The 27,286-nt window shown below is 59.0% G+C and overlaps 1 protein-coding gene and 1 non-coding gene across 3 annotated transcripts; both read right to left on the minus strand.

The window, feature by feature from the left end:
- Positions 1-27,014, minus strand: RANGAP1 (Ran GTPase activating protein 1). 2 transcript variants are annotated; one of them, XM_068970899.1, is made up of 16 exons: positions 26,786-27,014; positions 24,247-24,396; positions 19,346-19,473; positions 16,651-16,710; positions 14,250-14,429; positions 12,072-12,206; positions 9,938-10,096; positions 8,829-8,942; positions 8,327-8,426; positions 8,162-8,246; positions 6,767-6,944; positions 5,629-5,748; positions 4,064-4,166; positions 2,993-3,081; positions 2,616-2,737; positions 1-872 (listed from the first exon to the last, which is right to left on the minus strand). In XM_068970899.1, the coding sequence occupies exons 2-16, from the start codon at positions 24,356-24,358 to the stop codon at positions 803-805; spliced, it is 1,755 nt and encodes a 584-aa protein (XP_068827000.1). In that variant the 5' UTR covers positions 24,359-24,396; positions 26,786-27,014; the 3' UTR covers positions 1-802. The 2 variants fall into 2 exon arrangements, with proteins under 2 accessions (XP_068827000.1, XP_068827002.1); XM_068970901.1 differs by lacking the exons at positions 24,247-24,396; positions 26,786-27,014 and adding an exon at positions 19,615-19,925.
- On the minus strand, positions 23,774-23,846 carry TRNAG-UCC (transfer RNA glycine (anticodon UCC)). The gene has a single exon. It is a non-coding gene; the product is annotated as a tRNA-Gly (tRNA).
- Positions 27,015-27,286: the final 272 nt, after the last annotated feature.

Genomic DNA, 27,286 nt, shown 5'->3' on the forward strand with positions numbered 1-27,286 from the left:
GCAGGGCCCCTTCAGCCCGGCCCAGCCCCCACCTGGCCGCGGCGCCAGGCCCGCAGGCCCCAGCAGGCCCTGTCCCTGCCTGTGCCGCTGAACAGGTGTGGGCCTGCCCAGACCCCCACCCCTCCGCCGGGGCTCCTAGGCCGCGCCCAGACACTTCAGCGGCCCGCACGCGGCGCAGAGCCAGCACTGCCCAGGCGAGTCCAGCTCCCAGACCCTCGCGCGTGCCCCCGGCTTCCCTTCCCGCCCACGCGGTGTGGCCGGACCCCCACCCCGTGGCCCCAGAGCGGTCCCGGCCCCGCAGGCTGAGGGGCCGCACAGAGCAGGGTGGATGGGAGGGCAGGGTGGCCAGAGGAGCCAGGCCTGGCGACAGGAAGCAGAGCAGCCCTGAGCGAGCAGCCCCAGGCAGGACAGGACACACCTGGGCAGCAGTGCCCCAGGCCTGGTGTGGCCCGCACTGGGGGCAAGGAAGGCAGGCTGGGGGACAGCCGCTGGGGCCTGGCGCCTGCGCAGAGAGCAGAGCGTCCTGAGACGCGGCAGCTTTAATGGCACAGCAACCTGCAGCCCTGGCGCCTGGAGGCCATCAGCTCCGCTCCAGCGGGAACAGGGCGAGTCCGGCAAGGAGACATGAGAAACTCAAACCCCGACCAGAAGCACACGCCTGCACGTACGCCACACCGACACACACACTCGGGAGACACGACACGCGAGACAAAGCCCGTCCCTGCCGCCGGCCACAGTCCTTCAGCTGAGTCCCTTCCCGAGTCATGGTCCAGGCGAGGGGCGGGCAAGGCCAGCTGGGCATCTAGACCTTGTACAGCGTCTGCAGGAGATTGTGGCGGGCGAAGGAGCAGGATTCCAGGGCGCCGTTGGGCCTGCGGGGAGAGAAGGGTCAGCAGGCAGGCCCCTTTGGACCCAGGAAGCTCTGGCTACGAGGCGCCAGCTTCTCAGCTGTGACGCTACCCAGAACACACACCACACTTGGGTTTTCTAATTTTCACAATGACTCTGCAACGGGGACGTCAGCTCCTGCCTTTACAGGTAGGGGTAGGGGAGGCACCCGAGGCCACACGGCCCCGAGCTGGGAACCTGGCCTCCTCTCCACCAGACAGGCTCTCCCGAACTTCTCCAGTGGACACAGGGCCAGGGAGCCTCCCTCAGCCACTGGTCCCTGTGAGCGACTGGACCGTGAGAGTCCCAGCTGGGCCCCTGAGAGCCACAGGTAACCAGCGAGATCGTTAGTTCCACTGCCGAGAAAGAAACTAGTGAGGTGCTCAGGGGGACAGGGAACCTGGGGAGCAGCCAGGACCGAAAGCCACGGACGCCTTGCCTGGTGCAGGCTGGGCCTGGACCCCAGAGCCCTGGGCTGGAGCTGAGGGAAGGGAGCACACGTGTCCCCCACAGTCACCTGTCAGGCCCGAGCCCCCCTTTCTGATGTGGATACGTTAAGGCCTGTACTGGAGGGCAGGCAACAAGCCGGGAGGAGGCAGTCTGTCACTGACCAGCGGGCGAGGGTGTCTTCTAGGGGTTCGGGGTCCATGCCCAGCCCAAGGGCCAGAACAGAGCCAACAGTCCCAACCAAGGCCTGGAAGGACACGGGCAGCTGGGGGTGGCGGCTGGGGACACTCTGGACAGCCTGAGGCAGCGGCTCCTGCAGCGGGGACAGGTGCGGGGAGCGCACACCTTGGGCTGGCGGGGGGCCGGCTGCGGTCCGCACGAGACCACGCCCGGGGCTCGGAGTTGCCCTGGGCTTCGGCAGAGGAGCAGCTGCAGCGCAAGGGGAGGTCTGGGGTGGGGCAGGGGCTGGAGGGGCGGTGTGTGGTGGCAGGGGCAGGCAGACACAGCGAGGGCGTCAGGCCGGACCACGGAGGCGGCCGAGATGCCAAGCGGCAGGGGCCAAGGCACCAACTGGGTCCTGGGGGCTGGTGGGTGCTCCTCGCCCCACCCACGCAGGCCACCCCACATACTCCCTCACAAGCTCTCAGCACCCGACTGATGCCCGGGGGCCCACCGATGTCACGTGTCCCCTAAGGCGGGGGCCCCTCCTTTCTCCTTGGACCCTCCCACGTTCCCCCAAGGTCCTGGCTTCACCGGAAGTGTGGTGGTCAGAGCCTTGGAGACAGCCTCACCCACGCCTCAGTTTGGCAGATGGGGAGACTGAGGCCTGGGGAAGCAGGGGCTCGGCTAGGGGCCACACGGGGCCTCAGTGAGGGCAGGGACAGGCCTCCCCCCCCACCATACCCCTGCTGGGCCCTGAGGTCGGGAGGCTCCTTGTTCCTCAACTGTGACCAGCACCCTACCAGGCCCAGGACCTCCAGGACAAGGCCCCCTTGGCCTACGCTGCTGAGGAAACAAACACAGAACTGCTCCCCGGATGCTGCTGGGCACGGAGCTCGGGTTGGTAGCAAGACGTGGGCAGAGCCCCTCTGACCCGGTGTTCACTGCCTTGTCTACAAGACGGGGCCACTACCATGTCCCCACTCTCAGGGAAGATACTGTGCCTGAGCCGTGTCCTCAGCTGGCCAGGTCTAGTGAGATTCAAACACAGATGCCGAGAGCCTGGGAGGCCCGTGTGGCCAGGCCGGGGACACGGACACTGGCCGCGGGGGCACACTCACTTGGTCATGAACGCCAGCAGCAGGGGGGCGAGGGCCTTGGGGAAGTAGTCCTGCTGCACCACGTGGGTCAGCGCCATCAGGGGGCCGTACAGGTTGGCGACGGCCTTGATCTTGTCTTCACTCTGCGAGACAGACGCACAGCAGAAGGCTGGGTGAGTGTCAAGGTCACCTGGGGGACGCCAGGTCTCCCCCGACCCAGCCCCTGCTGAGAGAGCCCCACGGCCGAGGTCAAGCTGAATCCCACATCCCATCACGAAGGCCGAGCCTGCTTAAGCAGACCCAGGCCTGGGGACAGTGGGCGAGCGGCCCCAGCAGGACTCGAGGTGCCGGAAGTCGGGCTGCAACCCCCCGCCTGGGCCACGTTCCTTCTGGCGCACCTTGAGCAGCCCCATGTGGATGAGCAGCCGGGTGAGGAACGCATTGGAGTTGAAGGCAGACGAGCTGAAGGCCTTCTTCATCAAAGCATCTGCAAGGCAGAAGCAGTCAAGAGGACTCAGGTCATGTGGCCCCCGGGCACACAGGCTGGCCCTGCCTCCTGTCACATCAGGAGGTGGACATGGGGTGGACGTGGCCGCGGCAGCCAGACGGTGGGAACAGCCAGCACCAGGGGAAGGGCTCAACCCCCCTCCCGCCCCGACAGGGACGCCTGGGCCTGGCCTGGCCTCAGGTGGAATGGGTGTGGGCAGAGATGAGGTGAGGCAGGTCACCCTGGGGCGGTTTCAGCTGGTCTCTGGAGGTGGGGGGTTGGGGAATGGATGGGGGAGCAGGAGGAGGTGTGGCCAAGGCCCTGCAGGGACCCCATGAGCCCCTGCTTCTGTGCGAGGCTGTTCTGGGAAACAGAATTCTGGCAACTTGTCCCTACAAATGCCCCAGGAGGGGCGGGGCTGGGCCCTCAGGGAGCAGACACAGAGACCCCTGCCTGGCCCCTCCCAGCCTCCCCTCCACCAGCCCACCAAGCGTCACCCAGTTCTCCAATCGCTTCCAGCCTGTCCTCCCCTCCCTGCCTGGCCCAACCTGGCAGCTCAAACACTGGCAAGGTGGAAGGTGAGAGGTGCTGTGAGGAGAGGAACTGAGAGGCTGGGGTGGCGAGAGAGGGTCTCAACAGAACCAGAGACCCTCGGAAGCCTGGGGAAGGCCTGGGGACCTGCGGGTGGAGGGGACGGTGTGTGCAGCAGCTCGGAGGTGGGGACAGGGTTCAGCTCTCATCACCCCTCCTTGGAGAGGTCTGACCTTCCTGCAGAGGGCGCCACCTGGCCCGAGTTCTCACCGTATAGAACTGTATGGCTTTGGGAAGGGCCTCAGGCTCCCCATCTGCAAAAAACAGAGAGGCGAGCACCTGGCCCGAACTACGGCGAGAACCCGACGGAGAACAGATGGGAGGGCAGCGCTCTGAGCCAAGCCTGGGGCAGCAAAGAGGCCGCAGCTGTCCGGGCTGCCCCCGCACACACCTACTGCGTCCTGCACAGCTGTCCGCACCGAGGCTTCGTCCTTGAACACGGAGGACACTTTCAGGAAGGCGGAGACCACCTTCTCCGGGTCAGACGTGTCAGTCTGAGGACACAGGAGACAACGGCTGGTCACCAGGGAACTTGGCAGACGTGGGCACCTGCCTGTGGCTAGAGGAGGCCTTGGCAGGACACAGGCCTTTGCTTGGCAGGGACGCGCTGTCCCCCCAGAGCTGGCAGGGGCCCGGCCACCACAGGTGTGCAGCACCCACGGAGAGTGTACACGCTAAAAACCACTGTCTCCAGGGACCCCCTCTTGCAGTCTAACCAGCATGCAAACGACGTTCATACGAAAGGAAACCTGCCTCAGCTTAACCGACAACAGAGGAAAAGCGGAAATACTGGCAATCCACAGAAACTGCGGATGGTATAAGTGCTACATCTGTTCACTGACATAAAGGGCGTGAGAAGAGTTGTACTGACACAGAAAACAATGAATGGTGTTCAGTGAAAGTCTGGCCACATGAAGGTCTGCATCATATAAATCTCATCTACCACGGGGGAAAAACAGACTACAGGAAAAAAAAAATTACAGAAGAACATAAGAGGGCAATAAAAAGCCAGAATATCAAGCCAACTCTGCGAGTGGCCCCTTTTATTTCTTCTAGACACACCTCAGAGATACTGTGGGCTTGGTTCCAGACCACAGCAATAAAGCTAATACCGCAGGAAAGCCAGTCACGTGAACTTTGGGTCTCCCTGTGTGTTCGTCTATGAAGTGGGCAGTAGCATCACGTCTAAAAAAGCACGTGCATTAACTCAAAAACACGTTCTTACTAGAACATGCTGTTATCTGAGCCTTCAGAAAGTCATGATCTTTTGTCAGTGGAAGGTATGAAACACTGTGAGAAATACCAAAATGGGACAGAGACACCGAGCGAGCAAACGCGGCTGCAACCACAGCATCGAGAGACTTGCTCACCACAGCTGCCACGGACTTCCATTTGTGTAAAAAACACAAACATGCAGCCTCAGCTTTCTCATCTGTCAAATGACAGAAGAAGGGTCTACATTCCGAGGTGCCAAGAAGGTTGAATAAAATCATGTCAAGTGCTCAGAACAGGGGGGGCAGACAGGCACTGTGCGCTGCTGAGCCCAGGGGGCTTGGTAATCATCTCAGCAAGAACGAGTCACGCCCCAACAACGAACAAGTGAGCAGCCTGGGACCTGCTCGGGGGCCCGGGGCAGGAGAGCCGTTCCAGAAGCAGCTGGTCCTACAGGACGTGCAGAGGGAAGCCTAACCGTGTGCTCCTATGACAGTCCTGCGAAAATTCCCAAACCCCAGTTATCCCTGAGACGCCCCAGGCCTACCCTTCCTTGCGGCCCAAATTGTGTCCACAGTGTGCGCAGACCTGTGCCAGCGCTGGTCACACTCATTACACGAGTGTGCATTAGATACGGCGCTTGGCAGCCCCGCCCCCGCCCAAACCCCGAGCTGCGCCGGAACCTCTGCTCCGGCGGCTCTAGCAGCCGAGGCCCGAGCGGGCTGGCATCAGTGGTGCTATTACCTGCTGGGCTATCAGCACGGAGCTCTTGGGCCCGAGGCGCAGCAGCTTCTCCGGGGAGGGGAAGGCCAGGAAGGTGGAGACGTCTGCGGGAGGCGGGGAGGACAGGACAGGAGCTGGTTCCTGGGGGACAGGCAGCAGAGGTGGCTCTGGAGAGGCCCACGTCCAGACTCCTCGCCCAAAGGGTGCCCCTCCCTCGGGCCGCTCAAGGCTCAGAGTCCAGAATTTCCCCCAATTCCCCAAGGGCAAGGGGCCTGCAGAGGCTGCCCCTGGTCAGCTCTTCACGTAGGAGCCTCTGGGGTGTGGGCAAGCACTTCCTTCAGACTCCAAGAGCCTGGTGCGGCCAAGGGGATCCTTGGGATGACGAGATACTGCAGAAATGACTCCAGGGCTCAAGGGGCCCCGCCAGGAGCTACTGTCTTAGCTGGGATGACCACTGCCGGCGGGCACCAGAGGCGCCTGGCCATCACAATGGACAGTAAGCCGCACTCAACATAGCGTGGCCCTCTGTGCCCAGCCCAAAGTCCCCTAGAAGCTCTACCTGGGAAGCTGAGGGAACAGACATGCCTCCTGGCCGGGAAAGGGACACCAAGCATCCAAGCTGGGTCACAACCCGGCCACCATCTCCAGAATGGGGACCATCCCTAGTGGTCACCAAGATGGGGAGGAAAACGAATCTCCATTTTTGCCTGTTTTTTACCTTACTCTTTTAGAAACACTTCTATGCCTCCAGCACAACTGAAAACCCAGGTATGACTTTACAGCTGGCCTCTGTGTCTGAGGTTCTACACCCACAGATTCAACCAACGGCAGATCACGGAGCCACGCTGCAGTTCAGTTACCGCAGACATCCACACAGAAGTGGGCTCGTGCAGGGCACACCCATGCTGCTCAGCAGTCTACTGCACGCCACGCAGCAGCACTGTGCGTGTGGATAACTTATAAATGAACAGACACGTCCGTACTGGGGTTAAGGACAGACAAATGCAGCTGCACTGGGGTGATCTCCTCTTTTCCACATGGAAGCGCACAGGCAGAACGAGTCTGCAGTCCTGTGACCAAGACACCCCCACCCCCACCTCCCGGGGGAGCGGTCTCAGGACCCCAGGGCCCGGGCGGGGCTCTGGCCTGCAGGACTCACCCCACTGCTCGGGCCCTGGCCCTTCCTTGACGGCGTGTTCGACTCCTCGCCCTGCTCTTCCTGCTGCGGCTCCTCTTCCTCCTCCTCCTCTTCCTCCTCCTCCTCCTCCTCCTCTTCTCCTTCCTCCTCCTCCTCCTCCTCGTCATCCTCATCCTCGTCGTCCTCACCCTCATCATCACTGTAAAGGGAGGTCTGGCTGAAGCAGACCCCTCCCTACCCAGTAGCCCACGTTGGCCCCAAGAACCCACAGACCCCAGCCGGGCAGGAGCTGCGCAGGGAGGGCCGGGGAGCAGCTGTCCCGGACTGGGGACCCGGGAGTCACCTGGAGGCCCATCCCACAGGGACACCTGCGCTGCATCTTGTCCTGGTCCCAAAGAACCCGCAGTCTCACGGGGGAGAGGAGGAAAGGAAGCACTCTGTCACAGCTGGGGCCCAGGGCCGGGTGGGAACACTGCCCAGGCTGAGACGCCCAGGACGGTGCCACCCATGTCTTGCTGACCACGGCAAACTATGGTCAAGGCGGAGCGAGGGGGCCGCCCTGCCTCTGATGAGGCCTGTTCCACTTCGCCCGGACTGGGGGGCCCCTCATGGCCTAGGGCTTCTAGATCACTCGATTATCACGGTCTCATTCCTTGGTCCCTCGCCCACGGCAACAAGGCCTCCCGAGTCAGAAACCTTGACTGTCTCACTGTCGATCCCGTAATGCCCAGCACGGTGCCCGGCACATCACAGGGACTCCACCCATGTTTTCTGAATGAATAAAGGGAGGAACGAAGAATCCGGGGACCCTCAGGGCCCATCCCTTCCTGGCCTAGGTCTTGCAGCAGCGCGGGGCCTGGCCCTGGTGGGACGCGACGGAGGGCCTGACACAGGAATGATGCCGTCTAGAGATCAGAGAGGCAGGCGGAGACGGGTGCTGACTGCCGAGCCAGCTCCCGTCCAGACGGAGGAGGCAGCCCCCCGCCCCTCAAACCCAGAAGACCCCCGCTCCTGCATCAACCTCTGCCTTCTCCAGTCGACCTCCAAGACTGGTCTCAGGAACAACCTGGGCCCATCCCACGGCCACTGCGCCCCACATCACTGCTGCCCCGCGTAGCATCACCTCAGATCGAAGCACGTCCCTTGAGAGGCCTCCCCGACCCTCCTGCTCAACAGGTGACTACTCTCAGCCTCTCTATGTCCCTGTGATATTTACACGCGATCACTCAATTATCATTGTCTCATTCCTTGATCCCTCGCCCACGGCAACAAGGCCTCCCGAGTCAGAAACCTAGACTGTCTCGCTGTCAATCCCCTAATGCCCAGCATGGTGCCTGGCACACCACAGGGACTCCACCCATGTTTTCTGAATGAATAAAGGGAGGAACGAAGAATCCAGGGCCCCAGACCCCCCACCTGAGGGACGCCAGCACCGCGGCCATGTTGAAGCCTTCCAGCACTTCCTGCAGCTGCTCACAGCCTTCTTCTCCCAGCATGTTGCCTGCTCGCGGGGAGGGGCCGGGGGTCAGCACGGGGTGGGGCCCACCGAGCAGGCTGGGGCCGAGGCCACCCCCCTCCTACCATTGAGGTCCAGTTTCTCCAGTTCCGTCTTGTCTGCCACGGCCTCAACGACGGACAGAGCAGCCTCTCTCTTGATCTCACCGAATGACAAGTTCAGCTCCTAAAAGATAACGGGAAGGGGTAGAGGCAGGCAGACACAGGAGCCAGGAGACAGGGGGACCAGGAGACACGGGGGTCAGGAGCCTCCACTTCCCCAGGTGAGGGTTTGAGGCAGACTCTGTCCGGCCAGATAGAACATCGCCACAACAAAAGGAATGCTATCCACCCAACGACTCCCACTAAACCACAACGACCCGAGTCACTCTTTGAAAAGTCAGAAACCCTAGCTCGGAGGGGTGAAGAGACCTGCAGAGTCACCGGGGGAGGAGGAGGGGGAAGGGCCGGGCTGTGAAGCCAGGCCCACCTGCCTTGACAGGCCTGAACCCTGCTCCCCGCACAGCTGTCACCCTGAGCACGGGGGAGCCTGGACCCGGGAGGGAGGAGGCAGGGGGTCGGACAGCACCTTCAGCTTCGGCAGGCCCCCGCGGATGGCATCTGCGATGGCGACGGCGCCCTTGGAACGCACCAGGCAGTCCCCGAAGTTGATCACCTCCACCTGCCGCAAGGTCTTCAGCGTCTGGAGGAGGAGGTGGGGGACCAGGGTGAGGCCCTCGAGCCAGCGTCACACCCCATCGCAGCCTGTCGCTCCGCACCCAGCCCAGCTGCCTCATCAGCTCTTCCCGTGGCCCCCGGGAGGCCTCCCGGCCTCTGGCTAAGCCCCCTCCAGAGCTCCCTATTGCTCACGGGAAGTCTCAAGGAGTCAGCAAGGCCCCCTCCACCCCCTAGCCCTCAGACACACCTTGACCCCCGGCGTGTCACACCAGGCCCAATGGAGCAAGGGTCACTCCCGTCTCTGGCCTGCCCACAGGCTGCTGACCCCTTTGCCCGAAACACCCCTCCTGCCCTCCCTATCCATACAAAGTTCACTTGTCCTGGAGAACTTGACCACAAGGTGGCCTCTTTCAGGAAGCCTGCCCTGCGTCTGGCTGGAACTCCCTGTGTGCTCCCCAACGCTTGTGAGCGTCTTTAAGACCCCACAGCAGGCCTGCCAGACTCCTGTGGGGTCGTGCAGGCCTCTGAGGTTGACGGGAGCAGCGGAGTTCCCACCCAGCGGCCCCGACGCCTAGCAGCCACTGTGCTCGCGGCTGAGTGGCTCCTTCCTTCCCTCCTCGCCCTTGGGGCTCCTTGAAGGCAGAGTCTCGGACTCAGCTCTGTGTGGCCTGCACTTGGTGCAGCGCTGGGCACTAGACAGGGGCTCAATAAACAGCTGAGGAAAGAATCGACAAGAAGCAGCCTCTATGTGGCCTCTGAGAACAAAATCAGCACCAACAGCTGCGGCCGCATAGAGGCTGCTCAGGATGGGGCAGCGCAGACACACAGAGCTGCCCCCAGAGCCCAGGCCCCCTGGTGACAGTTGCCCCGTTCAGGACACGCGCATGTGGCTGAAGCCACAGGATACACGCGAGGTGGGTGGGCCGGGGGGAGAGCAGCCATCGCCGACGGGTGCACAGAAAAGACAGCCACCAGTCCTGGTTCCCGTGGCCCACTCCGGCCCTGCTGCACCCCTCTCACCTTGGCCATGGCCACGGCGCCCTTCTCGGTGAAGGTGTTGTCGTTCAGGTTGATGACTCGCAGCAAGGGGTTGATGGCGAAGGCTTGGGCCAGGGCAGTGACGCCGGGGTGGTTGATCCCGTTCTGGGGCATGTGGACCTCCTCCAGAGTCCCGATGATCTGCGGGGGGGCAGGAGGGAGAGCAGTGGGCCCCGAGGCGGGGGGCGGGGCCAGGGGACACCCCGCGGGCAAGAGGGCAGTACCACCCACCAGGCATGGGAGGGGCTTGTCCGTCGGGGCACGACCACACCTGATCCTCTCCAGTCTCACGAGGGAGACCTACCTGGGATTAGGACCGTCACCAGAGAGATGACTGAGATCAGAGGGGCTAAGTCACTGGCCCAGGGCCACACAGCTCTGAGCACTGGCGTCTCTGTCTGGCACCTCTGCACGGCAGGGACCCTGGGCTCTGGCCTGCAGTCAGCCCAGGCCCTGCTCTGTATAATGCAGCACCGCTTGGCCTTTCTTTATGGGGGTCCTGCTGCCTTATTTACAGAGTACGAGTGGCAGCCCATGTTCTGCATCCTTTTCTGGGAGTGAGGGGGCTTCCTGAACCTAGCGAACCCCCTCATTCCAGCCTTCCCTACCTCCTTTTCTCTGCCTGGAACACTCTGTCTCCTCCTTTTGCTGGCATTTTCTTGACAGGCTGATCCTCATGTGTTCAATAGCTCTCATTTTGGATGCCTCCTCCCCCAGGAAGAGTTCCTGGATTACCCTACCCCAACCCCCCCCAGCACAACCCAGCACTCTTCCTCTCTGCCCCCAGCGTGCCTCATCCTTGCCCTCTCACGGTGTTCATCCCTCTGAAGTGTCAAAGCCACCTTCCTGTCTGCATCCCAACAGCCCCCAAGATCTCAAGGAGAGGCCCACGTCCCAGTCTCCAACACCACCCTGGAGGGGCTGAGGACAGGCCTGGCCTAACTCTGTGCCCAGGCACCTTGTCGGCTCTGGGCGCCCAGCACAGCATGGGGATTCACAAATGAGCACAGGCAGCCCAACTGAGGCACATTCCAAGTCAGGGCTCTTAATATTTTCTGTGCCACGGACCATCAGGCAACCTGGTAAAGCCCCAGGGCTCCCCTTCTGGATGTTTTTAAATTTTAAGCTAAATTATACAGAATAACAAATCAATTCAACTGGAAGACAAGTATCAAAACATTTAGAAAACTGCCTAAATGTCTGCTGTAGTCATACACATACATCTTAAACCAACGGATAATAAGACCTTGGTGTACCATTAACCTTAATGTATGAGAAACAAATAACGGTCTATCCACAACTGCTATCATTTGACATGAAGATACCTGTGATTTCTCCTGGTAACAAAGCCACAAGAATTTCTAAAGCTGAAGTTTACTGTCCACATTCACCATGGAAGGTAAATGCTGCATTTTATTAGCTCTGGTAGTGAAACAATCATGCAATATCCCCCTGGCCGCGTTCAAAGCCTTCCTGAGCTCTATTCACAAACCAGTGGGGTCCCACAGCGTGCATGCTCGGTCATGTCCAACTCTATGCAACACCATGGACCGTAGCCCACCAGGCTCCTCTGTCCGTGGGATTTTCCAGGCAAGAATATTGGCGCAGGTTGCCATTTCCTACTCGAGGGGATCTTCCTGACCCAGGGATCGAACTCTGTCTCCCGCATTAGAAGGCAGACTCTCTACCACTGAGCCGCCGGGGAAGTCCACAGAGCTGAGCTAGGCGCCCTGCCCTGAAGGACGCCTGAGAGCGCCCGCTCCAGCTGCTGCTCCCGCCCTCCTCCTGGGCTCATGGGCCAGCTTCACGGGCTCCATCCCAGCACCCTCCTCACTGGAGCCAGACACTGCGACCCCACAGGCCGGGGCCAGCACTCACACTGCTCTGGCACTGCCGCTCGTTCCCCAGCCTGGCAGGTCACAAACAGCACTGATGATTCACCCCAGAAGGCGGATCACGCCACCTTTCAGACCTGAGTGATGAGGATCCTGTCCCGAGAGGGTGAGCTAGCAGCCTCGGAGGGGGAGGCGAGCCGCCGGAGGTCTCTTGGCCAAGTTCTAGCGTCTGCCGGCCATGCTCAGCCTGCCCCAGGGCAGGGAGGGCAGAAACCACTCACCCCGAAAGCTTCTGCCAAGGCGGTGGCTCCGTCATTCTCCAGACGGTTTCTGCCAGCCACGAAGACCTTCAGGGCCAGCGGCTTGCCTTGGGCACTGGACTTCCGATGGCACTCGGTCAGAGCTGCTGCCAGGATCTGGGGGAGGCAGGAGGCCCTGGTCTCCAACGTGCCGCACCAGCCACAGCCCGGGTGGATGCGGGACGAGGAACGGCCCAGCAGCAAGCCCCTCAGCTGGGCCCCCCAGTTTGCAGGAACACAGGCTGTGACATCCACCTCTGTGTCCGCCTGTCCCGTCAGCCTGTGGGGCTTAGCCCCATGGTAGGGACGGGGAGAGGGAGACACCAACACCGAGTGATGTGGTCAAGGGGCTTCATGGTCAGCCCACTTTAGCGCCAGGACCCTCTGTCAGGTGGGCACCATCACGACTCCCACACTCTGGCTGAAGAAACTCGGGCTCAGAAAGAGACAGAAACTTTCCCGCAGATACCACGCAAGCAGCACACCCTGGACAGAACCCGAACCTTCTGGCATCTCCTCCACGCTCCGCAAGGCCTCAGGGGAGCCAGCCAAGAGGGCAGGGCTCACCCCACCATGACCCAGCTGACACCTGCCCAGGCTCCGACCAGCCATACAGCGGGGGCTCAGCTGCTGGGGGTAAAAACCTAAAACCGGGTTTGCCCTGACCCTGGGGTGGTGCCAGGAGGTGGCCTCTATCTAGTGACACCAACAGAGCAAGAGGTCACAAATACCAGTCAGCTGGTGGGCTGGAAGTGGAGAGACCGCAGTATAGAGAATATTAATGGTTCTCGGGGAGCGCAGCAGCAGAGACACTTACACACACCTGCTAGGCCCTGAGCGCTCCCGGCCAAGATGCTTTCACACCTCATTCAACCTCAAAACCAGCCGGGAGACAGAAGGTATTAGCCTTGCTCTACAACGAGGCAGCTGGGTCAGTGTGGCTGCACACAGCTCTACTCTGGGGCACATACAGGACCCGGGACACCGCCAGCTTGACCCCGCGACGACGGGGGTCGGGCGTGTGCTCAGGTCAGAGCCCGGCGACTCTTGCTACAGGCCAGCCTGAGGGATCTACAGAGGCGGCTCTACCCTGCGTGGGGCTGGACTGGTCTCCTGTGGTGACGCAAACACTGCTATCTTAACACACAGCTTACTGCCCCTAGACCGGAGGCGTGCGGGCTGAGACAGCCCAGCATGAACTGCCCACCCTCCCATGGGGCAGGAGGCGATAGGCCATGTGCAGGGCAGGCCACTGTGGCTCCTCAGCCTGGGCCACCTCAAGCACACACAGGCGCCTCCTGCTGCTCTGACCGGCCACAGGGATGCTGGTTCAAATCCCACATCTGGCCCATGCTAGCTACATCATCTGAGGCGCTCAACCCAAGAGCTCTAAGCTCAAGTGCCGTTACCTGAAAAGGCAGGGACAGTGTCACCCACCTCTCAGTAAGCGGGGAGAATTACGGTGGCACACCTTCAGAGAGAAGACGTCCCTGTTTGCTGTCAGTTCCTAAGTCCTGGCGCCCTGTTCTTTTTGGTCAGACAGTGAGGGAAGGAGAATGGGAATGCAGACCGGCGCTTGGCCCTTCTAGAAGCTGGGCCAGAAGCAGCCAGAATGGGCCAAGGAGAGAATAATCAAGACTGGCCTCCCCGGCCCGTCTGCCCTGGCCAGCCTCGTTGCTGGCAGGACAGGGGAGGCACCCTGGGCAAGGCTCTGACCAGGGACAGAGGTGAGCTGTGCCCGGGCCTCCCTGAGTGGCCCCTCGCTCTGGGCTCTCTCCGCCACTCCACACGCCAGGCCTCACGTGGCTCTGGCAGCTGTTCCGAGGGCACAGCCGGTCTGGTGATGCCCAAACCCTGTGCTCTGCAGAGCCAGCAGGTTGGAGCACGTCTGCAATACTGCCTGTGGGTTGCCAAGGCAACACAGAACTGAGGATGGTTGCTTGGCAACCCCACCCTCACAGATCCATCTCCTCTCCCCACTGGCCATAGGCTGCTGCCTTTGAGGCCTTTGTCCTTTGAAGAGAAAAACAAGAGGCGAACCATCCCAGACGGTGGGTGGCCAAGGGCACATACTCCAGGCGGATGCAGACATAGCAGGGGACCAGGCAGCGAGGAAGGCGGAGGACACAGGGATGTGGGGGAGGGAGTGGCCGCACCCACCTTGCCGCCACCGATGCCCATGCCACAGTTGTTGAGCTTGAGTTCGTGCAGCGTGAAGCAGGCGGAGCTCTTGAGCAGGGCCTCGAAGCCTCGCACGCCGTCAGGCCCGAAGGCGTTGTCACTCAGGTCCAGCTCCACCAGCTGGGCCCCGGCCGTGATGAGTCCCTCCCCGAGAGAGATCTGGGCACAGAGGAGCTCGTGTTAGTTTCACAGACAGGGACCAGGTGCTGCTTCTGCGCCAGGCCCTTCCTGCCCTCGGGGGGCATCTGGCAGAGACACAGACCATTTCAGTACAGAGCTGACCATGTTACATCGGACTGAAAACCCTGCAGAGGACTCTCAATTCAGCTGCAGCCTGGGGCTCAGTCATTCGGGAAAGCTTCCTGCAGGAGGCCACATCTGAGCTCAGTCTGGACGAGCAGCAGCCAATCATGGAATATGAGGAAGTTCCAGCCAGCAGTAAACCCAGGAGCAGAGGGACACAGCACGAAGCAGCAAGCTGTGTGTCTGGGGACAAGCCTCCACGAGAGGTGGGGTCAACTCAGGCAGGCGCCAGGCCAAGAACTGTGAACTGGGGCCTGAGCACAGTGGGCTTGGAGGCACGTGAAGGGTACAGAAGACAGGGCCCCAGACCTGGGGACGGCAGACGGACAGGCGGAGGGAGGCTGGAGGCTGAGTCCCACCCGGGGTGTGAGACAGGGATCCAGGCAACAGGAGCGGCTGCGGGGGCCACTGTGATGACAGGTGGTGGAGAGGAAACTGAGTCTCGGCAGGGTTCTCGCAGAGGGAGGGGGGACCTGCAGAGACGGGTTCACTGGACAGGGAGGGGAGGAAGAACCACCAATGCCCCAGGGTTTCCAATGGTGACTGAGCACCCGGGGTGGGTGCCCCTTTCCCTGCCTCAGCTCAGGACCAGATGTGGCCAGAAGGCACTGAGCTCTCCCGGAACCTGCCAGGCTGGGACACCGAAGTTCCCCAGGACAAGTGGGTGGGGCGAGGTGGCTCTGCCAGGGCTGGGCATGGAGGGGGCAGGGGTTCAAGGTGGCAGGCATGGGGAAGACACTGCCCTTGATCCGGCGATGGACAGGGCAGCTGAGGCAGTTTCCACGGCCCCCAACCCCAGATCGACAATGAAGGGCCATTCTCTGGCTCCCCCACTACCCCGCTGAAGAAAGCCCAGCCCCAGTGATCGGGCTGCAACTGACCTCAGCCCTTAGGCAGTCAGAGGCTCAAGCCCTCCCTCTACACCACTCCACCCTTCCTGCATTTCACGCCACTCCCTGACCCCAAATTCGTATTCCTGTTTCTGAGACTTGCTCTCACTGTAAGTTTAATACGGAAATCATGCCTTCTGCAGAACTTGAGAAGATTAAAGGCTAAATGTAGGTAAGACAACAGCGCAGAGGCGCCCAGCCAGGATCTAGTCAGTCAGTCTCCTTCAACTTTTCTAACTCAAAATCCTTCTGCACACACTCACATCAATTCATTTAACCTGCGCTCTGAATCCTAGCCACCCCTGGTTCCTGTCCACCCTTGGGGGCTAGCATCCAGCTTGAGCAACTCTGCTGGGGCTCCATCAACCTCCCACCCAGGGAGCCCGCCCTCCAGCTTCCCCGTGGGGACAGCTGTCCCATCTTGGATGGCCCTTAACTGTCTATTGGACAGAAGTACTTTAGAGATGAAGCTAGTGCTGGCATCTTAGGAGGCCCGGTGCTGACTGATCAGAGGCCTGAGAAGATAGGACCGGAACCTTGCCGAGAGCACCCCGTGCTGGGAGGCCTCACTGGGAGGCTGCCAGCCCCGCCCCCTCCCCTTGAGCCCCAGGCAAGCCACGTTGGGTCCTGTGACCCTCCAGTGCCTCCCACACATGCACACAGGCTGGGAGCGCCACCCAAGCCAAGCTGAGCCCCAGGATTGGGGAAATGGAAAACAGGCAGAGAGAAGGCACCCATGATGAGAACCAAAGCAGAAAGAGTGGCATTGGAGAAAGGGAGGGGCCGGAGGAAGACAGGGCGGCCTATGTGCAGAGTCAAGTCGAGAGGGACCTCAGGATGCAGAGAAGGAGGGGCTGGGGTGAGGGGATAATCATCTGGGGAGGAGACCCACGCTGCTTGTAGGCGAAATCTCTGAGCTCAGGTCTCTGCTGCACTTCCTGTCACTGGGCCGCCCAGTCTCCCAGGGACCCTGAGTCCTCACTTCTGGCTCCCCATCACCACGTGCACTGCCACCTGCTTGTCAGGACACAGACAGCGACTGTGCTCGCCAGGTTGCCAGGGCACAATCTCGGCCACCCCCAGGGCACTCTCAGCCTCCACAAAGAGGAGGCTGTGAGGGAAAGCCCTGGGAGGCGCTAAAGGGGTCCCTGCGGCCCGGGTCGCAGGCAGAGGTCGCCTTCACTCACCAGGGCGGGAGGGATCTCCGACCGCAGCCTCCCCGTGAACATGTCGCTCCAGTGGCATCGCTTTGGAAGGAAAAAGAAAGTTAGCCGAAACCCTAAGAGGTGGCCTTCAGACAGCCCCTCACCCCCATGGACTTGGGACCAGCTGCGATGGACACTGACAGGACCTGGAAGCCCCAGAGGAAAGGACCATGGGGATCAGCAGCAGTGTCAGGAAAACCCTCCGGTTCTCAGAGAAAAAAGTAATCAGGCTGAGAGGGAGGGGACTGGCCCCTGGCCCCCCGGCAAGGCAAGCGGAAGGACCAGGACCAAGACACCAGACTCCTGGCCCAGTGCTCCTTCCCAGTCCAATTTTCCCCCATGGTGTGGGCCATAGCAACACGGGACATGATCTTGGAGAGTGGAGGAATGGAAACAAGATAATATAGAACCCAGCAGTGAAGAAATTACTCTTTTCAACCCTCCTTACCACCTCCAGAAGACAGGTTTGGTTTAGGGTTGGTGAGTCTCACCCATGCCCCCACTTCCAGCTCATCTGCCTTTTTAACAAAGGGAGAGAAGGCTTCAGGTTCAGACCCTTTACACGGCAGCGACCTCGAACTAGAATTTAATGACACTGATTTCCTTTGCAGTAAGGGATGTGATTTTCCAGTTAGAGAAGAGATAGCGTTTGCTTTTAAATTACTTCCAAGTGAGCTGATTTAAAGGCCATACCAGTTAAATATCACAAAAGCAGTGGCCACGTGGCTGGGTCACATACCATGCTGGGGAGCAGAGTTGAGGCTCCCAGCATACAGCCCTAACTCTAACGCTACCTCTGTGTCCACTTAAAATATCACCTCTGGCAGCTCTCGCCTTTCCTGGCCAACCCTCAGAAAAATGGACACAGGAGAAGCAACTCTCCCCTGAAACCCAGGCCTCAACACGTGTGAACCAGACCCAGCGTTAAGTACTAAAGAAGCTGATGTTGGCAAAACTCTCGCATCCTCCAATAAAGCAAATCACGGACACCTCTGCAGACATTCTACACATTCTACACCTGTATGCAGGTGTGTGGGGTCAGAACCGGCAGCTCCAGCCTAAGCACCTCCCTACAGACAGTGTTCTCATCCGGAAGCTTCCCCAACCCAGCTCTGACGGGCTGAGGCCAGGGGCTCTAGGGCATGCGGCTGCCTTCTAGTCCTGGCTCAGCTGACCCAGGCCTGCCACTCCCTGACTGAGCCCCAGCATCTTATCTCTGAAACAGGCTTCAGGCCTCACTCATCTCCACGTGGGCAGCGCAGCAGTTGAGAGGCTGGGGTACTGTCTGGGCTGGGTGAGCCTGGGTCACCCTTCGCTCACCTGGCAAGACCTAACGCGTGAGGCGCTACCGGAGTGGAGCTACCATCTTATCTCGCCTCAGCGCTATGCCCAGAAGGGCACCGGGCTCATGGGCACCTCTGCCCCGGCCGCTGCTCCAACACCCTCAGCTTCTTCCTGCAGAGGCAAGCTTGCGACTCTGCGGCAAGGTGAGTCAAGGCCCTGGGTCTGCACAGCGGGGTGCAGAACAGGCCCTGCTCCCACAGCGCAAGCGCTCTCGCTCTAGCCGGCCTGTGGTCACCATGGCAACCACCCACGGAGGAAAAACTCCTCTGCATCAAGGAGCCCAGACGCCACGCAAGGCCAGGCAGTGTAGCCTGCAGCCAATGGATGCCTAGGCTCAGCTGCAAGCACGTCTCCTCTGTTCCTGTCCTTCAGGGATCACCCGGGAGAGCAGAGTTCCTTCACAGAAAAACGTCCCAGCTCATGCGCAGGCAAAGGACAGGCCCTGGGCAGGAGAGCAGAAGCAGCCCTGCCTTGGCTGTCTGTTAACCTAACCGTGATCCTCCTGAGGACACGAACATCAGGGGCCACGCCGTTGACCAGCTCGGGGCCCTCCGCTTCCTCTCGCGGCCCTGGCCTTGTCTGCCTTCCCATTTAGAAAGCCCTCGGGGCCACGGAATGTGTGCTGGACTTGGAAATGTGAGCACAGCTCAGCCTCTGACCAGCAGCAGGTTCTAGGGAGGCTGACTCAGCCGCTCTGAGGCCTCAGTTCCCTTGACTCACGAGATGGAGACACAACTTTATGACGGCACTTCTCTCACAGAGCATGCTGAAGGACCAGCATTCAGAGGAACTCGCTGACAAACACCAAAACAGAAGAATCTCTGGGTTGGCTAAGGGAGGGCACCACTTGCGTCTAACCTTCAAGAAAGGACCAGCCATTCGGCTGTGAGAAGGGCAGCTAGAAGGCCCCCAGTGAGCAGCCTTCCAACCACCAGAACCTGAGCTGAAGGGTGGGCCATTTCTGCCCCAAACCTGCCTCCTCTGAGGGGCAGTCTTTGCTGAGGAGTCTTTGCCGAGGCTGGGCTGAGCACCTGTCAGAACAGCTCCCAGACCTGCGACACCAGCTGCAGGCTCTCTCCAGCTCTGCTCTTTCCTTTTTCCCTTTCTCACATGACCCGGTAAACCTCTTATCCTCCTGACACCTTCTCTGGGTCTGTGACCGCTGGGCTCTAGCAGACACATCACACGGGCAGAGGGGCCCCGGCCGGCGCTGTGCCCCGAGGTGACCACCCCAGGGCCCAGGAGGGACTGGACACAGGCACCTGTCCGGGGGGTGGTGTGTGAGCGGAGGCCTGTCCCCAACCAGGCTGGGCGGGCTCGCCCCCGACCTCACCTTCAGCTCCGACTTCTTCTCCAAGGCCTTGGCGATGACCCTGGCTGCCTCAACGCCCACCGTGTTGCCCTCCAGGCGCAGGGCCTCTAAGCCGTCAAAGTCTTCAATCTCCTTAATCACGTCTTTGGCTGCCCGGGGACCAAAAAAATCAGAATCTCAGACTTCTGGAGTCCTGGGCCACAGATGCAGGAGCTGAGGCCCAGCAACCACCCGGTCCCTCACGACTCCCAGGGCTACGGTGCGCCTCCTGGGTGCCAGGCCCGGCTCACCAGGGGCTCAGACAGGCTCACAGCACAGCAGGCACGTGGCTATGCGGGCAGTTCCTCTGTAGTAGTTAGCAGTTAGTCGCTCAGTCGTGTCTGACTCTTTGAGACCCCATGGACTGTGCCCCTCCAGGCTCCCCTGTCCATGGGATTCTCCAGGCAAAAATACTTGAGTGGGCAGCCATTCCCTTCTCCAGAGGATCTTCCCAACACAGGAATCGAACCCGGGTCTCCTGCATTGTAGGCAGATTCTTTACCATCTGAGTTACAATTCCTCTGTAATGAGTGTTAAAACAAGTAATGTATGCAAGGCTTGGGAACCAAGGGAAAAGAGGAACTGACCAGTGTGGGTGAAGAAGGTGCTCGGGGCACCCTGCTGGCAGTGTGGATGGAACCTGCCAAGAAGGGGAGAACCCCAGCAGGGCAGGGAGGCAGCACTCAGGCATCTAGGGTGAGGGACTCGGGCTGCCGTGTGCATCGGAGCACTGCTTTATTGTGATGAAAAATCCCATACACTCTAAATGCCAATCAACGGAGGGCAGGTTAATTCACTGGGGCGTGTGATATAAATAGCCACACTGATGTCACTATGAATGGCAACAGAGGTGCTTACCTGACTTGAAAAATAATCATCTTACAGTCATAAGTGGAAAATGAGGTTATCCAACGCTGTTTGGTCTTGTAAAATGTTGTATGAAAACACAGAGACACAGACACACACACACACAGAGACACACACACACACAGACACACACACATAGACACACACACACACATAGACACAGACACAGACACACACTGACACACACACGCACACACACGCATGTTAAAGCAGTTATCTCCAGGTGGTGGGATTCTGGCTCAATCTGTGTTTTCCCAGCATCTGTTCAATGTACTCTCAATGTGTCTGGTTAGAAAGCAGCTTTTTAAGTATCTGTCATTATGATCCCAATTACTTAAAAAAAAAAAAAGAGGAACTCAACTATACGTTTTGGGAAAAAAACACAAAACTTGAAAAAAAAATGCATCAAAATTAACAGTAGTTACGCCCCTGGGCTGTGTTACAATGAAGATAGCTTCCCCCCTTCTCTCAGTGCTTCTGTATGCCACAATGAGCATGTATTAATCTCACAATCTGAAAAAACCACACAGGTTACATGAAAGACAAACCTAGTCTGGCTGGCACAGGATGGATTGGGGTAACATGGTGGGGAGAGACGGAGAGGAATGTGAGAGAGAAGAGGGAACACGACCTTCTAGGCTACAACAACCACAGAAGGGTTGTCAGAAAGTCTGTGATATGCTAGGACTTCCCTAGTGGTCCAGTGGTTAAGAAATTCCCAATGCAGGGAGCCTGGGTTCGATCCCTGGTCGGGGAACTAGATCCCACAGGCTACAGCTACAACGAAGACCCGGTGCAGCCCAACAAACAAACAGTTTTAAAAGAGGAAGTTCGTGACCTGCAGCCTCTAAGGGGCTCCCTGAGAAGCTGTCAGAGTTGGGGGAGAGATGGGGGTCTCCCCGTGTGCCTGTCTTCCTCCTCTTTCCCCTCCCGCCCCCCACAACAGTAGCACCTCCTCAGAAACCCTTGCTACCTCCAGCCAGGTCAGTTTTTCCTTCGGCCCTGTTGTGCAGTATGCTGGATCTTAGCTGGGATGGACTGTGTGGAGTCTTATCCACTGGACCGCCAGGGAGGTCCCTGAATGGATACTTGATCATTATGCAGAGACGTTATTAATACCAGCTTCCTCACTGGGCCATCGGTTTGTGAAGAAAGGGCCTTTCCTCTTCTCACTTTGCCTCTGCTCACTGCCACCACATCTCCTAAGGTTGTCACTGACAGGTCTGGTCTCGTTGAGTGACCTGAGGTAAGGAAGTGCCTGCGGAGGTCACACAGCTACAGAGTAGTGACCAGCATTCATTTTATGACGAGAAAGGCTGGACAGGTACGAGCCTCCCATTTCCTAGGAAGGTACGCTGGGGCTTCAAAGAATGAAGCCACTCTGCCCAGGAGTTCAGGGGAAATGGCAACGCTGAGCTTCAGACTGGTTTTCCCAAAATGAACTTATGTGCTGCTCCCCAAAGCCTTGCTTCTGTGCATAAGCACAGACTTCACACAGGGGGACCTCGGCAGAGAAACCCCTGAACCCCTCTCCCCCTTTGGAGCTGCAACTCCAGAGCGCCAGGTGTCCAGGCCGCTTCTGCAGCTGGCACTCAGGGGCAGGGCTGGCGTGGCCTCTCAGCCCTTTGGAAGACCTCCTCCAACAGGGCGTCTCCCTAACATCCAGGGAACGGCCGGCTCACCAGGAGGGAAGATGGCTGCTCACGGGAATGTTTACACTGTCCTCAGAGTGAGGCGAGAGATGCCAGGGCCCCAGGGGGAGCCGAGTATGTGACACAGGTACAGAGACCGGAAAGTTCTGTGCTTGCCGTGAGCTTAGCCAGGGAGCCACAGAGTGAGCATGCAAGGACGAGCACCCAAATGGAAAGGGCAGGGATGGGAGAGGGTGGGCTCACAGCCGGGTCGCCTCTCACTTGACCGGCAACCCAGAGTTATTTTACGCAGAACTTAAAAACAGGCCAGGGGTGGGCCCCAGCTGGCCCTGACTAACCACCAACTGTCACCAGGCTGTGTGGAAGGGGTTTCTCTTTTCAGCCTCGACTGACTCACAAAGGAACAAGTCCTGGGGGCTCTGCTACATAAGGCAGCAAGGCCTTACTTTGGTCCTTACATGACTCAGTGAGGAGAGACAAGGACCTAGTTCTTTTGTTTTCCAATTTTTGGGGCCTAGTTCTAATCAATGGCCTCATGGCCTTCCCTGGACCTCACCTGCTCACTCCCAGCCAAGACAGAGGCCCTTTCTGGGCTCACGATCAGGCCACCAGGGCCCTTGATACAGCACTCAAGGGCCTCTGCCCGGGGCTCCTTCTGGGATTCTGACTTCTTTTCTCTCAAGCCCACCCTGTGTGTCCCAGCTCCTGACCCAATCACATGGTTCTCCTGCCTGCGGTGCCCACTCTCATTCAAGTGTCTGCTCATCCTCGGGGACTTTCGGAGCCCTCCTAAGCCTCTCCCTAAGTGGAAAACAAGTGATCCCTTCCCCAACCTTACTTCCCAGAGCTCTTCCATGTCTCTGAGAGTGTGTTTCATCCCTCTCCTGTTGGCTGTCTGAGGACCTCACTCCTACTCCAGGTCAGGAGCTCCTCAGAGGCTCGGGCTCTAAGCTGCCCATCCCTGGTGACCACCAAAGCAGGAGGCGGCACGTCCAGTCTGAGCCAATGAAGTGGTTATGTGCATCGATTTTGGGAGCAGACAAACCTGAATTTTCTTCCCAGCTCCACTGCTTAGAGCTGGGCCTTAGGAAAGTCCTATCACGACCCGCCCTAGGCCTCAACTTCCCAATTTTCAAAATGGGGTGAAACCTACCTCCAGACCTTTTCGGGGGGGATAAATGGAGACACTCTTTGTACAGCACTGAAGACTACCTGACCCAGTGTTAATGACCAGCATTTAATAGCAAATTCACGTTTACTAAGCTGGGCTGAATGTACACTGAGACACATCAGACCAGGGACTCCGCTGTACCTCTGACGGAATCCTGGCTCTGCTATTCAGGGCTACAGGAGCTTGAGTAAGTTACTGCAGACGAGTAAGTTACTGAAGGCTCCCGAGTCCTTTACTCTTTATTCATTAAATGGCAACATGTTTACCTCCCTTCCCCAGGGATGATGTAAGGATCAAAAGTGATAAAGCACAGGGAGGAACTCTAAAGGTTAAGGCCCTACAGAGATGTTAGGAATGTGCAAGGACTCAAGCGGTCTCTGACCTGGAGGACAGGAGCCAGCCTGCCTGTACACCAGGACAACCAGGCCAGTCCAGACCAGTTTCTCTGGTTGGGCCGGAACCTCAAGAGGCCCCGATGCAGGCGCCTTCACTTCCAGATGCCCGGGATTCGGGGTGGATCCGTGCCAGCCATACTCTGGCCACGGAAGCAAAGACAGGGTCTGCATTCTGCTTCTAGTTCTGTCCATTCCTGATGCCTGTTCACAGAGAGGCACATCCATCCCTCCCCCAGGGGCATTCACTGCATGGACTAGACTCCCAAGAGGGCCCAGAGTCTCTCTCTTTTTTTTGGCCTGCACTGCACAGCATGTAGGATCTTAGTTCCCTGACCAGGGATTGAACCTATGGCCCCTGCAGTGGAAGTGCAGAGTCTTAACCACTGGACCGCCAGGGAAACCCCTGGACTGTCCTTTCATGCAGCCTCACTGCTCTCGGGGGTGCAGTGCTCAGAAACTTCCCGCTCTCGGGAAGGCAATGACTATTCCCAGACCAGCTCTGGATCGTGTGGTGAACGTAGGGGTGGATCTAAAGCAAGAAATCAAGGCTGGATCCCGGGAATGCAGCTCACTATGGTCCCTCACTGCCGACCATTCCCCTAAAAAGGCCCTTCCCATCTGCCGGCCTGAAGCCACTGGCAGGGATGTCCACCACATGCTCGTGGACAAAACATCTTCAAGCCTCACTGGGCTAGGACGAGTGTGATCATGAAGCTAACTGGGCCTGACAAGTGGGACGAGGAGGCGCTCTCTCGCTTGTTCCCTGTCCCTCCAGGGCCAGTCCACACAGGGACTCACCATCATCCGCAGTGTTGAGTTTGAGGCTCTTGCCCTTGAAACTCAGCTGTCCCCCAGCCACCTGGGTCTTGGCAAGCGTCTCTGCTAGCTTGGCAATATCTTCAGAGGCCATGGTGGCTGTGTTGGTGGGCTCCCCTGGAAATCTGCAGACTGAAGAGGTCAAAGTGCATTAAGAGAGAGGATCTCTGGGCATCTCCAGGTTGGGGAGGGCCGGGGAGGACCATTTCAGCTGCCTGATCCCACCCCCCAGGATAAGGAAATCCCAAGCGCTAAACCATTGGGAGAAATAAAAACAACACTGAGCAAGAAAGAGTTCTAAAAGGGCAAAGGTTTCAACCTCTGCAGAGTTACTGTCCCACTACAAGCCCTCCTCTGCCCAACTGCCCCAGGCAGGGTACCAAGCAGAGCCATGTGAGTTGACCACTGGGTCCCCAGGGAACGGCAGTCAAGTCCCAGTCTGACGGCTATGAAGAGTCTCTCCAGAGCACACACCTGCCTGATCATGTTGGGCGCTCTCTGTTTGAGGGTCCCATTCCTCAAACAGGACATGGATGGCTATGGGATCCAGGTTATCCATCCCAAAGAATGCCCCACTGCCCTCACTGGCATGACTCTGGGGGTGGGGCACAGGGCACAGCCTACTGCACAGCTGGTTTCAACCGTGGCCAGGAGACTGGGCAGCCCATGGCGGCCAGACCTCAGGGGTTCCTAAGCGACCAGAGGTCTCTACATCACAATAGCCACCATCACAACAGACTGAGGACAGAGTTGTTGAGAAAAAGGAGCTTCCAGCCTGTAGTTCAGCAGACTGGCAGAAAGGATCACTACATTTCCCCAAAGAGGAATGGGTGATTAGGAAGAACAAGGTTATTTAGTGTCTCAGGCAGTGATAAGAAAAAAAATAAACAGGAAAAGGGGTAAGACGCTTTGCTGTTTTCCTTTTTTCTTGGGAGGGGGGAATGGATTTAATCTAAAATAGAGTGGTGGTTGTTGTTCAGGCGCTTAGTCGTGTCCAACTGTTTGCAACCCCATGGACTGGAGCACACCAGGGTTCCCTGTCCTTCACCGTCTCCTGCAGCTTGCTCAAACTCATGTCCATTGAGTCGGTGACGCCATCCAACCATCTTGTCCTCTGTCGTCCCCTTCTCCTGCCTTCAATATTTCCCAGTATCGGGGTCTTTTCCAAGGAGTCAGTTCTTCACATCAGGTGGCCAAAGTCCTGGGGCTTCAGCTTCAGCCCTTCCAAAGAATATTCAGGACTGATTTCCTTTAGGATTGACTAGTTTGATCTCCTTGCAATCCAAGGGGACTCTCAAGAGTCTTAGAGAAGGTATTATCAAGAAAGAAACAAAGACTTGAAAGATATTGGGGACTGACCCACGCAGATATCTGGGGGAAGAACATTCTTGCAAAGGCTCTCGTGGGGGAAGTGGGGGTCAGAGGAAGTGCAAGGAGGCCAGTGGGGCTGGAACACAGAGAGGGAAGGAGAAAAGAGGTAAGAGATAAAGAGAATTAACAAGAGGCCCCAGTCACAAATGCCAGTTTAAGAACTAAAGCTTTTACTCTGAATGACAAAGAGAGCCACTGGAGGGTTTCTAGCAGAAGAGGGACTGTGATGTGAGTTATGTTCTGACAGGATCACTCTATCTGCTGCGTGAGGCTGGGAATCTCAAAGCTGCTTCAAGAATGAATGAGGGGATGAAACTGAACATAAAATAGCCTGACAACACCACCACCCCACTCTTTGTAATTCTGGTTTGGGACAATTTAAGGCTAGAAAAACGGTGGTGAGGCGTCCAGATGAAATAGGAACACAGAACTTCTCAGCTGGAAGAGAAGTCCAGTACGTACGTGCACACACACACACACACACACACACCCCCATCCTATCCACTACAAAGACTAGGCAACACACACACACCACTCACTATATAAAGTCTAGGCAACTGGACCACAGAGAGATGAACTGACTAGTCCAAGGTCTGCAAAGGGCCCGCGGCGAAGTAAACGCAAAAATCTCCTCTCCCTCCCGAGCAGGAACCTGGCACATTTGCCTCTGTGCACATCCACCACTCCTGCCCAGCGTCGGCAGTGACTCACGCGGGTCCCCGGGGCTGCGGCGGCACCAGCCCATGTCCTCGGCGGGTGTGGGCCTCTTGCGAGGCGGCGGCGGGAGAGCGACGCGCGAGTTCGGGACGCCAATGACAGGCGGGGCCGCACCAGAGCCCCATCCGGGATCCCAGGCGGACGTTCACCGCCCTCGGATTGACACCGACGCGAACAGGAGACGCCGCTGCCGGCTGGGCGAGCCGGGTGGGTCTGACGCTCTCTCTTAAGCTTCAGCCTCGCCGCTTGGGAAAAGGGACAGCGCCCCAACTCCCACCCGGCTCGGCGCTCGGCGGTCGAGGGCACAGGGGATGAAAGCGGAGGGGGACACGCAGAAAGCGCCACACCTTCCTAGCCCGGTTCCAGGGCCGCGCCACCCCCGCCTGCATCCCCGGGCAGGTGACAAGGAAAGGAAAGGGATCCCCGACCCTACCGTACACAGGCTGCGCCGCCGCGTGGGGCGACCGGGGTGCGCGCGTGCGTCCGGCGGGCTCGGACGGATTTAGGGTCCGGGTCAGGTCAGGTCAGGTCAGATCGGGGTCGCCGCCTCCGGTCCGGCGCTCCCGATGCTCAGCCCCACCGGTAGACGTCCGTCAGCTTTGCCCAACCGCTTCTCTCCGCTCGCACCTCCGACACCACCTGCTCCCCGCACGGCGGCGGATGATGGCGGAGGGAGGTGGATTTTGAAAGCCGGCAGTTTCTTTCCTTCGATTTGATTTGCCGGAGGCCCGGCCCGGCTTCCCCTACCCCCGCGCGCGCGGCCTGTCGGGTATGGTAGTCCGCTTCTCCTGCGAGGGGAGCGGCTAGACACCGCAGAGTCGCGCCCACGAACTACCATTTCCATAATACCCGCGCGGCGTCTCCGCGCCTCCGCTAGGTCCCTCTGTGCCCTCCCTTTTGCGGCTTCTGGTTCTTTCTCCCGGAGGCCGCTGGG

This window comes from Capricornis sumatraensis, chromosome 4 (assembly GCF_032405125.1).
Source record: "Capricornis sumatraensis isolate serow.1 chromosome 4, serow.2, whole genome shotgun sequence".
Classification (NCBI taxonomy): Eukaryota; Metazoa; Chordata; class Mammalia; order Artiodactyla; family Bovidae; genus Capricornis; species Capricornis sumatraensis.